Below are 12,648 nucleotides of genomic sequence, written 5' to 3'. Positions count from 1 at the left end.
CACAAAATAATCCCGTTAAGCTCTACCTTTGTCTGAATGAGCAGGTAGTTTCCCTTGACCGCTGGACCTCGCCTGACTTGCGTGGCTGTGCGCTCTACCAGCCCTGCTTTTCACCCATAAGTTATTCAATATATTGAGCATTGAATTGTCCCTCTGCTGCGGACTATAGGTGTGTGACTGCACCAGCCTTTCTGAGTGTCACTTCATTCAGAACTTACCCAGTTTCTGAAATGGAAATTATAATTCTTGTCTGGTTATGAGCAGGAAACCAGACCATATTCCCTTGGGAGGACACTAAAGCCCCAATAACAATGTAAGTGCGTTACCTTGGAAGCGTGACCCAGGGCCTTTATGGGTCATTGTTGTCTCAGCTCTTTTGATTTATCAGATCAATGCATGCTTGGGGTCCTAGGATGAACGGGACTTGAATGTAAAAGAAGTAGGGGAAGGAACTGGTCTGAGGCATGAGACTCCTGGTTGGGCACAGGATGGGGGTGGGGGGATGTCGTGAGTAGAACCAGCCAGAGTGCACAGATGATCAGCCCCGCTCACGCTGTGCTAGGCCCAGCCTTGGCCGTCATCCTTCGAGCAGGGGAAACACCTCTTGCCCTCAGAGACTAATCCTTTGGGATTTACCCAGCCCTGTTGCTCTCCTCCTCTGCTCTGTTTGAAGTCCTGGATGGATAGATGGATGGATGGCTGGGGACCCTTTCCACCATCCCTGCCTTCTCCCATTCTTTGCTTCCACATGTATCTGTTGAGCATCTAACAGTTCCATGGGGAACTACCCTCCCCTCTACCGACCACTGCTTCCCACAGTCTTGGGAAAAATCAGTTCAGAGGAGGTCATGTTTTTAGCTCCAATCTTAATGTTCTTTTCAAAGAAGACCTCTATAGTTCAGCATTGCTTTTCTGTTGACAAAAAGGGAGAAAAGGAAACGGAAGAATTTTTGAGAAAGGTCAAAATTCTAAGCTCTTATTGCCTAGGTCTAAATGGCTACATAAAAATTGGTAAAAATGGCTATTTCCGGCCATTAGTTTTGTGACTTTTCAGCTACTGCTACATACTTCATGTTTACAGGCAGTGATATTTGTATACCAACTGGTTTTGATGTCTCGGTGCATTTTGGCACCACTGTTCAGAAGATTGAGAGGCTGGGCCTATTTTGTGTGGGTGGAGAAGCTTTTGAAACTTTTTGAGCATTTCAAAGTAATGTAATATTTTGCTGAGAGCTGTGTGTATTTACCTTTGAAGTCATTTTCGTCTAGTTGTACCTGCCGTCCTTGACGCTACAAACATGAATTTTTAAATTTGTCTCCATCTCTACCTAAATTCTCCAAAAAAAAATCGGTTGAAAATGTTTCTGGCCACTAATTCCTATATTGATGATTTTTGTGTACCATGCAGTGAATTTATAATTTTGTCAGTATGTTTAAAGCATTTCGCTGGTTTTCTGTGTCATTTGGCTTTCTGATTTGTTTTCAGTCAGTTTGCACTTAGCCGCATTCTCACATGTCCCCTCTTCACTGGTTTATTTTATCATTCATGTACCTTTGCTGAGGCCTTCTTCATGAAGATACAGGAGACTTGGGAGCGTAGAGTGACGGTTACGGGCGTGGACTTTGGAGTCAGAGATATCCGGATTTGAATCCCTTTCCACCTTCACTAACTGGGTGTTCTCGCAAGGTCACCCATTCGTTCATCTTGAAATGAGGATAGTAATGCCTCCTGCACAAGTTCCTGAGAGAACTAAACGAGATACCACGGGTAGCATGCTTCACGCAGGCCCAGGCATGAAGGAAACACTCATTCATGGATAGCTGTTGTGAAAAGAGACAAAAGAAAGGCCCCCTTTTTTGCTTTTTTGGGTGTTCTAGAAAAGAGCTGTAAGATTTTAAATATGAATATGATTGTAACACTGGAATATGAAGTTAAAGGGATGTGAAATATTTGGCTGGATGATTTCTTACTAGTTTAAGATTCACTGATCAGAGACATTTTGGGCCTTTCAGCCCAAGACATACTTGGATCACTTAGATGGCGCAATTATCTTGTTTTTACCAGTCGTCGTTAATTAGGAGTAATTAAATTGAGAAAACCAGTGGCAGGAGGAACAGTTACCTTTGACCAGTGGTTTTCGGTCAGGCATCTGTTCCCGGCTACACTGCTTTGCAGTCTCCCTCTGTCTGTCCCTCCCCTCACTCTACCCCCTCGACTAGACTTTCCAAGGACAGGGTGTGTGTCTTCCTCATCTTTGTGCCCTGCTGCCCAGCACGGTTGTCACTCTGAACGGAGCTGAATCCTAGGCAGGGGCTCATCAAAGCGGTGAGAGCTCGAATGCGAACGTGAAGGGGGCTTCAGCCGGAGCCTCGCTGTCCGGGAGGGCCAGTCTCCGTTTCAAGGATTTACTGAGTCCCCATTGACTGTAACATACTTGAAATAGCTGCTATATGGGTGAGAAATAGAAATAAAACTTTAACTCTGATTGAGAAAGTGAGAAAGGAGAAGTGAGTATGGAAGGTTACAAGCATAGAAATACTAACCATTGTGGTAATATCAGTATCCACATGTCAGTAGGTTAAACCTATAGATGTGCAGTAGTGTCTGTATTCAGAGCACGCCACATAGCTTAGAATTCAATGTCATCAGTAGAAGGGGCAGGGGATTTGGATCTGGGGGTTTTATTTTGTTTTCCTTAGATACTACCTTAGTTCTAGCAATTTAGGGAGAGAATTGGCCAGGATTTAGGAGAGGGCAAGGGCTGAAGGAGTCTGTGGAGAGATACTTTTAGTGTGGCACCCTTGGACCCCTCCCCACGAGCGTCATTCTCTGTGTGTATCCTGTGTTGCCAGGGACACCACGATCATCAACCACTCGAGGAACGGCAGCTATGGCGAGAGCTCGCTGGAGGCCCACATCTGGCAGGAGGAGGGGGAAGTGATGCAGGCCACCAGGAGATGTCAGGACATGGAGTACACGTAAGGGACAGCTGTGCGCGGCCACCAGGCTCCACTCTGGGCACTTCCCTGCAGACCCCAGTGGGGCCGCCAGCCTGATGTTTGCACTCACACTTCAGCCCTTTCCTGTTCTGAACAGGAAGCTTGAGTTCTCCCTCCCACCCTGCCCCAGAGAGAAGGGAAAGAGTCTGCTCGACAACGGGCCTGGAGCCTGAAGTCTCTGGGGGCTAATTTCATGTCAGATGCAGGCTAATAACAAGAATTTAGATGCCCATGTGTTTTCTGGGTGTCTGTCTCTACAACATTCTAGACATTACCAGCTGGACAGGGGAAACATCATATTCCAAAGTCTCAGAGATTTTGAGCCAGGATTTATATATTCCAGCCAGAAATAAAGAACTTATATAGCTAATGCATTCTTCTTATGGACTAAACAAGACGTCCAACGGGCTTGGTGACATAATGGAGCTAGCCTGCCGCCCACCCCCAGCCCTCCCCGCGGAGCCCTGGGAAGCTGAGCTTCTCATTTTGCAGATGTGAAAATAGGACTGAGTGGCTGAGTCGTTGGTAAGCTCAGCAAGTTACTATTTGGGTTGTGAAAAGAACTCACGTGTTTTCTGATTCTCATCTTTGACCTTCACGGAGGAAAAAACAGCTTCTCACAGAAAACCTGTCCGTCTATTTTTCTTCTTCCTCAGAAAATAGGGAAATGGACCCTCCTGAGCAGCCCACCCTGTGTGAGCCTTGAGTCTGTGTGCTTTCCTACTGCTTCTCCATGCCTCCCACTGCCAGGGTCCTAGACACAGTTCAGTCCAGGAGGTCCCTGCTGGGTGGCCGTGGTCACTCAAACTGTGTGTCCTTGGGGTCCCAGGACATCCCAGAGTCTCCTGAGGGGCCAGAGAAGGTGCACCCTTTTCAGCTACTACAAAAGATCCGTCTTCTACAATTTGGAGATTGTAACTGAAGACTTCCACTGCGCTTAACTCTCTGTCCTTGAATTATAATTAAAGTCCCTGGGCATCCTGAGAGAAATGTTCATGTTATTCTAGCCAAAGGGCTTTTGATCATGACTGTTTTGTTTTGTTACACAGTATTAAAAATCTCCATGCCAAAATCATAGAGAAGGATGCCATGATTAAGGTCCTCCAGCAGCGATCCCGTAAAGACGCCGGGAAGACGGACTCCTCCAGCCTGCGGCCCGCTCGCTCTGTCCCGTCCATCGCTGCAGCCACTGGGACTCACTCCCGCCAGACCTCGCTCACCAGCAGCCAGTTAGCCGAGGAGAGGAAGGAGGAGAAGACCTGGAAGGGGAGCATAGGTGAGCCCCGCCCCTCCCCAGGCGAGCCCCGCCCCCTCAGGCAAGTCCCGCCCCTCCTGAGGTGAGACTGAAGAGAGGCATCACACAAACATTGAGAGGCATCTCCTCTGGCCGAAGGAGTTCAGACACCCTTTCGTGAAAGCAGAAATATTGAGTGTTCCCGAGCCTCAGTTTCCTCGTATGTAAAGCGGGGAAGGATAATCAATCACACTTTGGTGGTGGAAGCAAAGACCACCCCACCAGAGTCGCTGTGAACCACGGGTTGATTCACATCATAATTATCATCATTATTGTTGAAAGCTGAGGTGACCCTTCATGTAAAATGTTCTAATGGGAAAAACCCAGAGACCTCAGGCCTCTGAATTTGGCTCTGCCCCAGACCAGTGGTAAGACTGCTCCACCTCTGCTTCTGCGTCTCGCAGAGCAGGGCGGTGCCTGGAGGTGTCTGCCCTGCTGTACCCCATGGGGTCATGGCAAGGGCAAAATGAGATGATGGAGAGAAAGCACTCGGGAAGCAGTGCTCTCGAGTGCAAAGTTCTGGCGGCAGTGGTTTGGCTGGATTGTTGTTACACAGGCAGAATGTTGAGGAGAGTTCTGCAGACGTGTGGTCTCAGCCATGAACACGTTTCCTGGGGCGATGGAGGCTGGCTGGGTCTGGAGAGAAGCGGCAGAGCCGCCCGGCTCGCAGGCAGCGCATCCTCCGCTCTTGTCCCCGGCACTCCACACCCCCAGGGGCCTGGCCCTTCTTTGATGCATTTCCCCGGCTCAGAGTGTGTTTTGTTTATCTAAGGAGCCGAGAGCCTGTTTTTCTCAAAACAGAACCCCAGAGGAGCCTGGCTGCTTCGTGCCAAAGGGGATAAGAGCTTCCAGAACGAACGTGACAGACTTGGGGTGATCAAAGGCACCCAGCCACAATCTCTGTTTGAAGTTCCCCCACGGGTTACTTCTGCAGCCCCTGCCCTCCAAGGAAATGCACTTCAAAGAGGACGTGTGTGGACAGCAGCTGGGATCTTCAAAGACCCTCCCAAGGACACTTAGCTCCCCACCCCAGTTAGAGAGCCTTGGAAGCGGCGCTCAGGCAGGCCTGGTAGGGGAGTCTGAATGTGCGCAGCTCGCATAGAAACCTCCCTGGCAGAGGCCAGTCTGTGACATCCACCCAGGCAGGCATTTCCCTGGGGTCTGTGCCTGTACCCTTAGCATCTGATGTGTCTCAACCAGGCCTGGGAGCCAGAGGACCCGGCTGCGGGAAGAGTTGCTGTGTTCTCTGCACTGGTGTTCCTCCTCGTTATTGTGATTGGTGTCCACGTGTCACAAAAACAGAGCGGGGCCCTCTGAGGTTCCAGGCAGAGGCACACAGTCAATTCGCAAAGGTACAGTGCACAGTCCCCAAAGTGTTTCCACGGTCTCTTGCCCGAGGGGCTCTGGAAGGAGGTAGAGGTGATGACACATACCTTCCTGATGGCTCAGGGGCTCCCAGGGGAGAAGACAGGCCAGTGACTTGGTTCCACAGAACATCCTTGCCAGACGGTGGCTTTTCACCAGACAGGGCGATGAGGTGGCAAGAACACAGAGTGGACTTAAAGGCAGGCACAGCTGGGTTCCAATCCCATTTCTGCTATTGATACTTCTCACAGTGAGATACTTATTACTCCAAGCTTCCATTTCCTTTTCTGTAAGACAAAGGATAACAACAGGCCCTACCTCCTATGAAATGAGATGATGTGTGTGAAGCACCTAGCCAAAGCCCCTCGCTACTCAAGGTGTGGTCCTCGGACCCTCGGCTTCCAAGGGACCCTTGGACCCTTGGTCCTTGGACCACAGCCTCGGACCACCCTCTCCTGGGAGCTTCCTAGAGAAGCAGACTCTCAGGCCCCACCCACTGACTTGAATCTTCATCTTAACAATATATCCAAGTAATTGATAGGCACATTACTTTTTTTTTTTTTTTTTGCAGTACGCGGGCCTCTCACCGCTGTGGCCTCTCCCGTTGCGGAGCACAGGCTCCGGACGCGCAGGCTCAGCGGCCATGGCTCACGGGCCCAGCCGCTCCGCGGCATGTGGGATGTTCCCGGACCGGGGCACGAACCCGTGTCCCCTGCATCGGCAGGCAGACTCTCAACCACTGCGCCACCAGGGAAGCCCTGCACATTACATTTTGAGAAGCGTTGCTGTAGACAGACTGGATTGAGTTGCATTCTGTTATGAATGGGCATCTTGAAATAGCCCTGGCAAAGAGACGTTATGAATTGCTGGCTCATTAAATAAGTGAACAGACACTCGATTGTGCTTACCGCATTTTCTACAGGCTAGTGTTCTGGAGTGCTGGCACTGTTCTGAACGTGGGCCGTATTTCACCATCATAACAGTGACTGTTCTGTCCAGCTTTGTAGGAAGACATTGAGGAAAAGGGACACCACAGCGCATCATGCCTCCCTTTTCCCCAGCCAGCCCGCCCTCTTCCTGCCCCAGCGTCTCTGCTCTTGGGGCGGGCAGGGAGGGAGAAGGGGGCTGAGTGGTCCTTCCCAGGAGCCCAGCTGGCTTTCTGCTTCTTGGAGGACATGGCTCTCCATTGCAAGGATCTCTCTGGGGAATACTGTACACAGCTCTGTGTTGCCCTGACCAGGACGCGTGTTTGTTTTGACCCGGGGCCTGTAGGAGACCATCCGTTACCAAGAGTGGAGGGGTGTCGGGGGCTCTTAGGCACAGCATCAGGCCGATGGGACCGTGTCTAGGAGCAGGGAAGCCTTCAGGTTTTCTGAAGCACACAGCCACTGCCCAGGACTAGCCCTCCTGGGCCGTATTAGGTAAAGCAAGCGTCGCCTCTAGAACACTTTGCAGGAATGCCCTCACCCCTCGACACTCTGCCTATAAGGCGCCTCTTCTCCATTCTTCCATAGCACCCTGAGAATAATAGTGTCCTATCATTTGTCACGTTATATTAGAACCAATTTACTTGACAACTCCTCCCCCCCGCCCCAGACTAGGTGTTTTGGTTTTGTTTTTAAAGAATGGCATTGAAAAAGCTGTTCTTCTGCCCTCAGGGTTGCTGCTGGGGAAGGAGCCCCATGAACACGCATCCGCCCCCGTGCTGCCCACCCCGCCTGCCACAGCGCTATTTCCTGCGGCCCTTGTCACCTCGGCCAGCAGCGCCCACGCGAAGACAGGCAGCAAGGACAGCAGCACACAGACGGACAAGAGCGCCGAGCTCTTCTGGCCCGGTGTGGCCTCCCTGCCCACGCGCGGCCGGCTGAGCGGAACCCCTTCCAACAGCCCGGTCCTGAAGCACCCAGCGGCCAAGGGCACGGCAGAGAAGCTGGGTATGAGGTCCCCACCTCCTCTCACGCTCCGGGGATCCTCAGCGCTCCCTGGCCTGAGCGGGGGAGGCTTTCGTTGAGCTGGGGAGGGAGCAGGGCTCCCAGTCAACTCTGACTTTATGGGTTATCTTATGATTATGGTTACCCTAATGCATTTAGGCTCTGCATGCCCTTTATTATTCTGGAATTAAAATGTGTGTAGAGACTCCTCACTTAGTACCATTTAAAGGAGTCCACAAGTTGCATCTGTCCTTTTAGTGTATGCTTTGTAACTAGCCCTTCCCCAGAAGGTGTGCAGACAGACGCTCCAGGGGATGTTAGGGAATTAGTTCCCGGCCCCCCCCCCCCCGCCCCCAGTATATTCGAGAGCCGATACCAGGCACCACCAGGTCCATCGAGACCAACAGGTACAAAGACATTGCCTTCAAGGTGTTTACTCGTCAAGGATTCGGGGTCGAGAGCACCTCCCGATTGAAGGAGAAGGTAGATTTAAAGTAGGCGAACTGGCCCAGTACTCAGGCCAGTTCTAAGGAGTTGCCGTCAAATACTTAAGAGAAGACAGCTTAGGAGGAGCTTGGCGATGAGTCCAGAAGTGGCTTTGGACTGTTCGTAGTCATGGGGTGAGGAGGAGGTGGGAGCTACTGGGCATAAATGAATTGTTTCCTCCAAAGGGGTTCCCTGTGTTTATCCTCCAAAAGAGACAAGTAAACACAATGTTATTTTCGGAGATTTAATCCTTGGGATGCTCTTCTGCAAGGAAGGCAGGGAACATGTGACAAGGACCTGGCTCGTGGCGTGCACGTGATAGTTTGGAGGAGAGGAGGAGAGCGGGGGTGAGGGCTCCGCACCAAGTCCCGATGCCACTTTCACCCACTCAGACCTCTCCCATCACGTCCTAGTTCTGTTCTTTGTGTCCGAATCCCAGGGCCAGTCATTTAGCTTTGGTCCACCATGGGCTGGGCACTACGGCCTTACCTGCATGCACCGATGGTGAGGGGTGGTACTTAAATGGTTCCGTTTTAGAGAGGGCTGGGAAGGCTGTGCTCCTGCTGGGGAACAGGCTGCTAATGTGTCCCTTCTGTCTGGCAGAGAATTCTCCCGGCCACGGGAAGTCACCTGACCACAAAGGTCGCGTCAGCAGCTTGCTCCACAAGCCCGAGTTCCCTGACGGGGAGATGATGGAAGTTCTAATCTAACACCGGCATCCCTGTTGAATTTTGCAACAGAACTTTGATGAGCAAGGAACGTGGCAAAGAGAAAGAAAGATCAAGAAGGTTGTGGATGGGAAATCAGGAATGATTTGAACTGATCAGGATTTCAGATTCATGAGAACACTTTTTATAAATGTTAAAAACAAAACAAAAGCAGGAGGCCTACATGACTGAAAATGAAGAGGATGTCGTGGATTTTTACTGCATATGGTGGAAGAGAGGAGGTGCCTGTAGGTTTGGAAACAAAGAAGAAATAGGAAATGGAATTTTTCCGTTGTACAGAAAATGTCTCTCTTGGGGAGGGTCTGTGTACACCCATTCTCTGGTTATAAACAGATAAACCTGGGCATGGATCTTCCTTGAAATACGCCCATTCTCCTTGCCTCTTAGCTTGTTTTGTTTCAGAAGAACCTCCTAGGAATCTCGGAGAGTCCGTCTTGATATAACCTAATAATCTCACCTGTGCCCTCCATGGGGTGTCCTGTGAATGCGTGTGGGTGTGGCAGGGAGGAGACATGTCCAGGGTGATGGAGAATTTAAAAGGCCATCTTCACCTCATTACCTGCTTGGTTTGGACATCTTAGCTTTTCTGGATTGAGCAGTATTTTCTAAACAGGACGGGAGCTTTCTGGTCCTGGTGTGCCTCCTCCCTCACTTCTCTGAGTTCACCTCTGTCTCTGCTTCATACTCTTTAATTTTACCCTTTTTTTCTTCCTTTTTTTTTTTCCCTTTTGCAACAAGCCATGACAGAATTCCTTTGTTCTGGGGTTTATCAGAGCAGTAACTGAACGTTCATCATTCATCGTGACCAGTGGGACAAAGCCGCATGGCGGGTCCCCTGGCTGCTTCCTCCACCTTTGAGGAGTTGGGCTGCAGTGGTTGATCTCATTCTGGCCATGAACTAGGGAAGCTCCGACTAGGCGGAAGATCCATGAGCCCTGTGACGTCCTGCATTAAGCTCACGGCCCCGACTTTTTTCTCTCTCACATCAGCTCTTGGGTGGAGCTTGGTATCTCCACCTCATTGCTCTGTTGAGGTAGGACTTTCAGGACTGCACTCCGGGAAGCGAGTGACACTTGACTTGGTGGCATCTAGAATCTCCCCAGGCACTCCCGCTTTCTACTGTTTGTGGCCACCGCTCTGCCCGCCCCTCGCATCCCTCTGGGCATTGTTGATGAGCGCGCAGACTCTGTGACCGTCAGCACGTGTGTGTCAGCACATCAGTTCTGCCCTGCCAGGAACTTGCTTTGTAACCTAACAGGCCAGTATCTATACAGTGTGGTCAGGTTTTTCAGGATTTCAGTTGGGAGCAACTTGTCCAAAGTAAGACGGAAACACCAGGTCAAAGAGCCAGGAGTGAGTGAGGTCGTGGGCCTCATCCCTGTGCTGTAAGGTTTCCCATCTGACTCCTCAGATACTCAGATATCGGCTTTCTTTACAAATCTAGAAGGGGCTGGATCAGAAGAGAGAAGCTAGTCAGGCCGTCAGATGCTCACGCAGGGCCCTGATAGTTTTCTCCCTGCAGGGTAGCCGGATCTGTGTTTTCCCAGCTCCCTTTCCTCATGCTTACTTAAGGAAAGAAAAAAGAAAAAAAGCCCCAGGTCTGAGGCTTTTTCAAGTCCCACCCAGATGAAGCCCTGAAGACAGCATCACTTAGGAAATTTTGCTTGGGTGGCTCGTTTTAGAGTTGGTCTTTGGAGTGTAACCTGGGTGAAGCCTCCCCAAATTGAGGTGGCGGAAGGATGACAGAGGTGTGAGCTGGAGACGGAGAGTTGGGGAAGGAAACCGATGGCTTTGCCCGGGGGGCCTCTGAGCCGCCTAGTGGTCAGGAGAGTGAGCAGAACGGGTGCTACTCAAGCCCTGCTCTGCGGTAGGCGCCGTGCATCACGCCTGTTGCCTTCTGCAGTCCTGCGTTAAGCATCGCTGAGGACTGTGCAGCCTGGGAAACCAGAGCAGCCCTGGGTGTGAGGAGGGAGCGGTGAGGCCCCATGGCTGGTGTGGGGGCCAGGTGAGTATGGACACGTCGGGGCAGGGATGGGGCAGAGGGATCTCCGTCTCAGTCTCAGTTCCCCATCACTTTTTATAGGTGATGAGGCTCAGTTGATGGCAACTAACTCTCTTAAGGACACTTTGACCCCTGATTAACGTGGGGGATGGAAAGAAAACGTCTAGAAATAAGAGGGCACGTCACCTCTGCGAGCCCCCATCATCCGTGTCTGGGCTACCCCAAACATGGGCTGCGTCCCCTAGAAACGGGTGAGAGTGACAGCCGCAGCCCAGTTTCCCGCAAAGCCTCATCTTTATGCCCCAGCACATCTCGTTGGCAGCTCAGGCACAAGGCTCATTCGCCTTCCTTGGTCCCCCGAGTTGCCAGGCGTGTTAATTGTCAGAATGCAAACACAGACGTCACCATTTTTCAGTTGTGCTGTAGTCCTTAATCTTTCTTTCTTCTAACCTGCTAAGACTCCTCCATAAGAAGAGGGACCTATAGTTTTGAAATGTCTTCTTCTGTGGGCCCTGACACTTTTCATCTTCATAGCTCGAAGCCTTGCTTGCATTTAGGAGAAGTGCAGCTACTGAACTCCCACTGTGTGTTCTGGCCGTTGACAATATATGATCTCACTGGATTTTCAGAAAATAATCCTAGCTCCGTTTTTTTAGTGCCAACTGTATGCAAGCACTGGGGTAAGTCCCTTTTAATGAGTCCTCAGACCACATGGGAGCAGGGGCGAGTTTATCATCCTTGTTTCACAGAGGAGGAAACTGGGGCTCAGGAGGTCAAGTCCCTCCCCCAGGAGAGGCTGGGATCTGAGCCGAGGCTTTGGGAGAGGAGCTGTGCCTTCGCCACAGGCTGGACTGCCTCTGACTTGGGGATGATAAGTGCCACGGCTTGACCCGCTCTGTCCCCTCTATGTGATGTGTGCACTCCTAGACACACACACACACACACACACACACACACACACACACACACACACACACACACACACACACACACACACACACACACACACACACACACACACACACACACACACACACACACACACACACACACACACACACACACACACACACACACACACACACACACACACACACACCTTCCTGCCCCCTTGCCACCCCGGGAGCTAAGAAATAGGACTAAAGCCCAGAACTGCTAGAACTGCCCATAAACACAGGTATAGGTAGGAGTCTTTGTGTTCCGTTGTAAGCAGGACCACAAAGTCTGTTTAAAAAGCACTTACTTGCGAGTGGTCCAGAGGCCAGGCCTTCTCCAGAACTTTTCAGTGGTGTCTGATAATGAACTCGCGAGCCCTGTCTCAGGGTGAAGGGTAAAGGCCTTGGCCTTGTGTGGTGACGTGCTGGAGTAACTCCGCTTCTTCCTTCAGTGTGTCACCTGGTGGTTTCTGCATGCTGCCCGGGGTACTGTATGCAGCAGAGATGTTGCTGCTTTTGGGCACTAATTTCAGAGCGTGTGCAGAACCTTTCCTTAGCTTTTTCTTCTTAGCTTTTCTTCTGCTTCCCAGAGTTGGGAAGCCAGCCACAGTGTCATGCCCAGTCTGCTTGGAGCAGGCATGCAGGACAGGGCTGCCACGTCCCTCCCAGGGCTTGGGTTGGAGGGCAGAGAGTGGAGGCATGTCTCTCTTCTTCAGTTTTGCAGAACTTGCTGTTTGGAACCTATGTGTGCATTTGACTACACAGGACTTGGGTTGGATCGAGACAGTTGCTCCCAATGGATTGTGAACTTGGAAGAGAGAGTTCGTTGGTTCTGTGGCTCAGCGGGGAGGCTGTTGGAATGCCCCCTGCAGAGAAGCCAGCCATCACTGCTGTTCTCTCCTGGGTT

The 12,648-nt window shown here is 51.1% G+C and overlaps 1 protein-coding gene across 3 annotated transcripts in view; it reads left to right on the top strand.

Annotated features, from left to right (window-relative positions):
- Window positions 1-11,767, top strand: part of AMOTL1 (angiomotin like 1) — a 173,033-nt gene extending 161,266 nt beyond the window's left edge. For all 3 annotated transcript variants that reach the window (XM_060018092.1, XM_060018090.1, XM_060018091.1), the window contains 4 exons: window positions 2,854-2,979; window positions 4,050-4,276; window positions 7,318-7,593; window positions 8,680-11,767. In XM_060018092.1, coding sequence (XP_059874075.1) covers window positions 2,854-2,979; window positions 4,050-4,276; window positions 7,318-7,593; window positions 8,680-8,786 — 736 coding nt within the window. In that variant the 3' untranslated portion in view covers window positions 8,787-11,767. The remainder of the gene's footprint in view (window positions 1-2,853; window positions 2,980-4,049; window positions 4,277-7,317; window positions 7,594-8,679) is intronic.
- The last annotated feature ends 881 nt before the right edge of the window (window positions 11,768-12,648 follow it).

Source organism: Delphinus delphis, chromosome 8, assembly GCF_949987515.2.
Source record: "Delphinus delphis chromosome 8, mDelDel1.2, whole genome shotgun sequence".
NCBI classification, from domain to species: Eukaryota; Metazoa; Chordata; class Mammalia; order Artiodactyla; family Delphinidae; genus Delphinus; species Delphinus delphis.
Note: the sequence above shows the minus strand (reverse complement) of the source record. Positions and strands in the feature narration are given on the sequence as shown.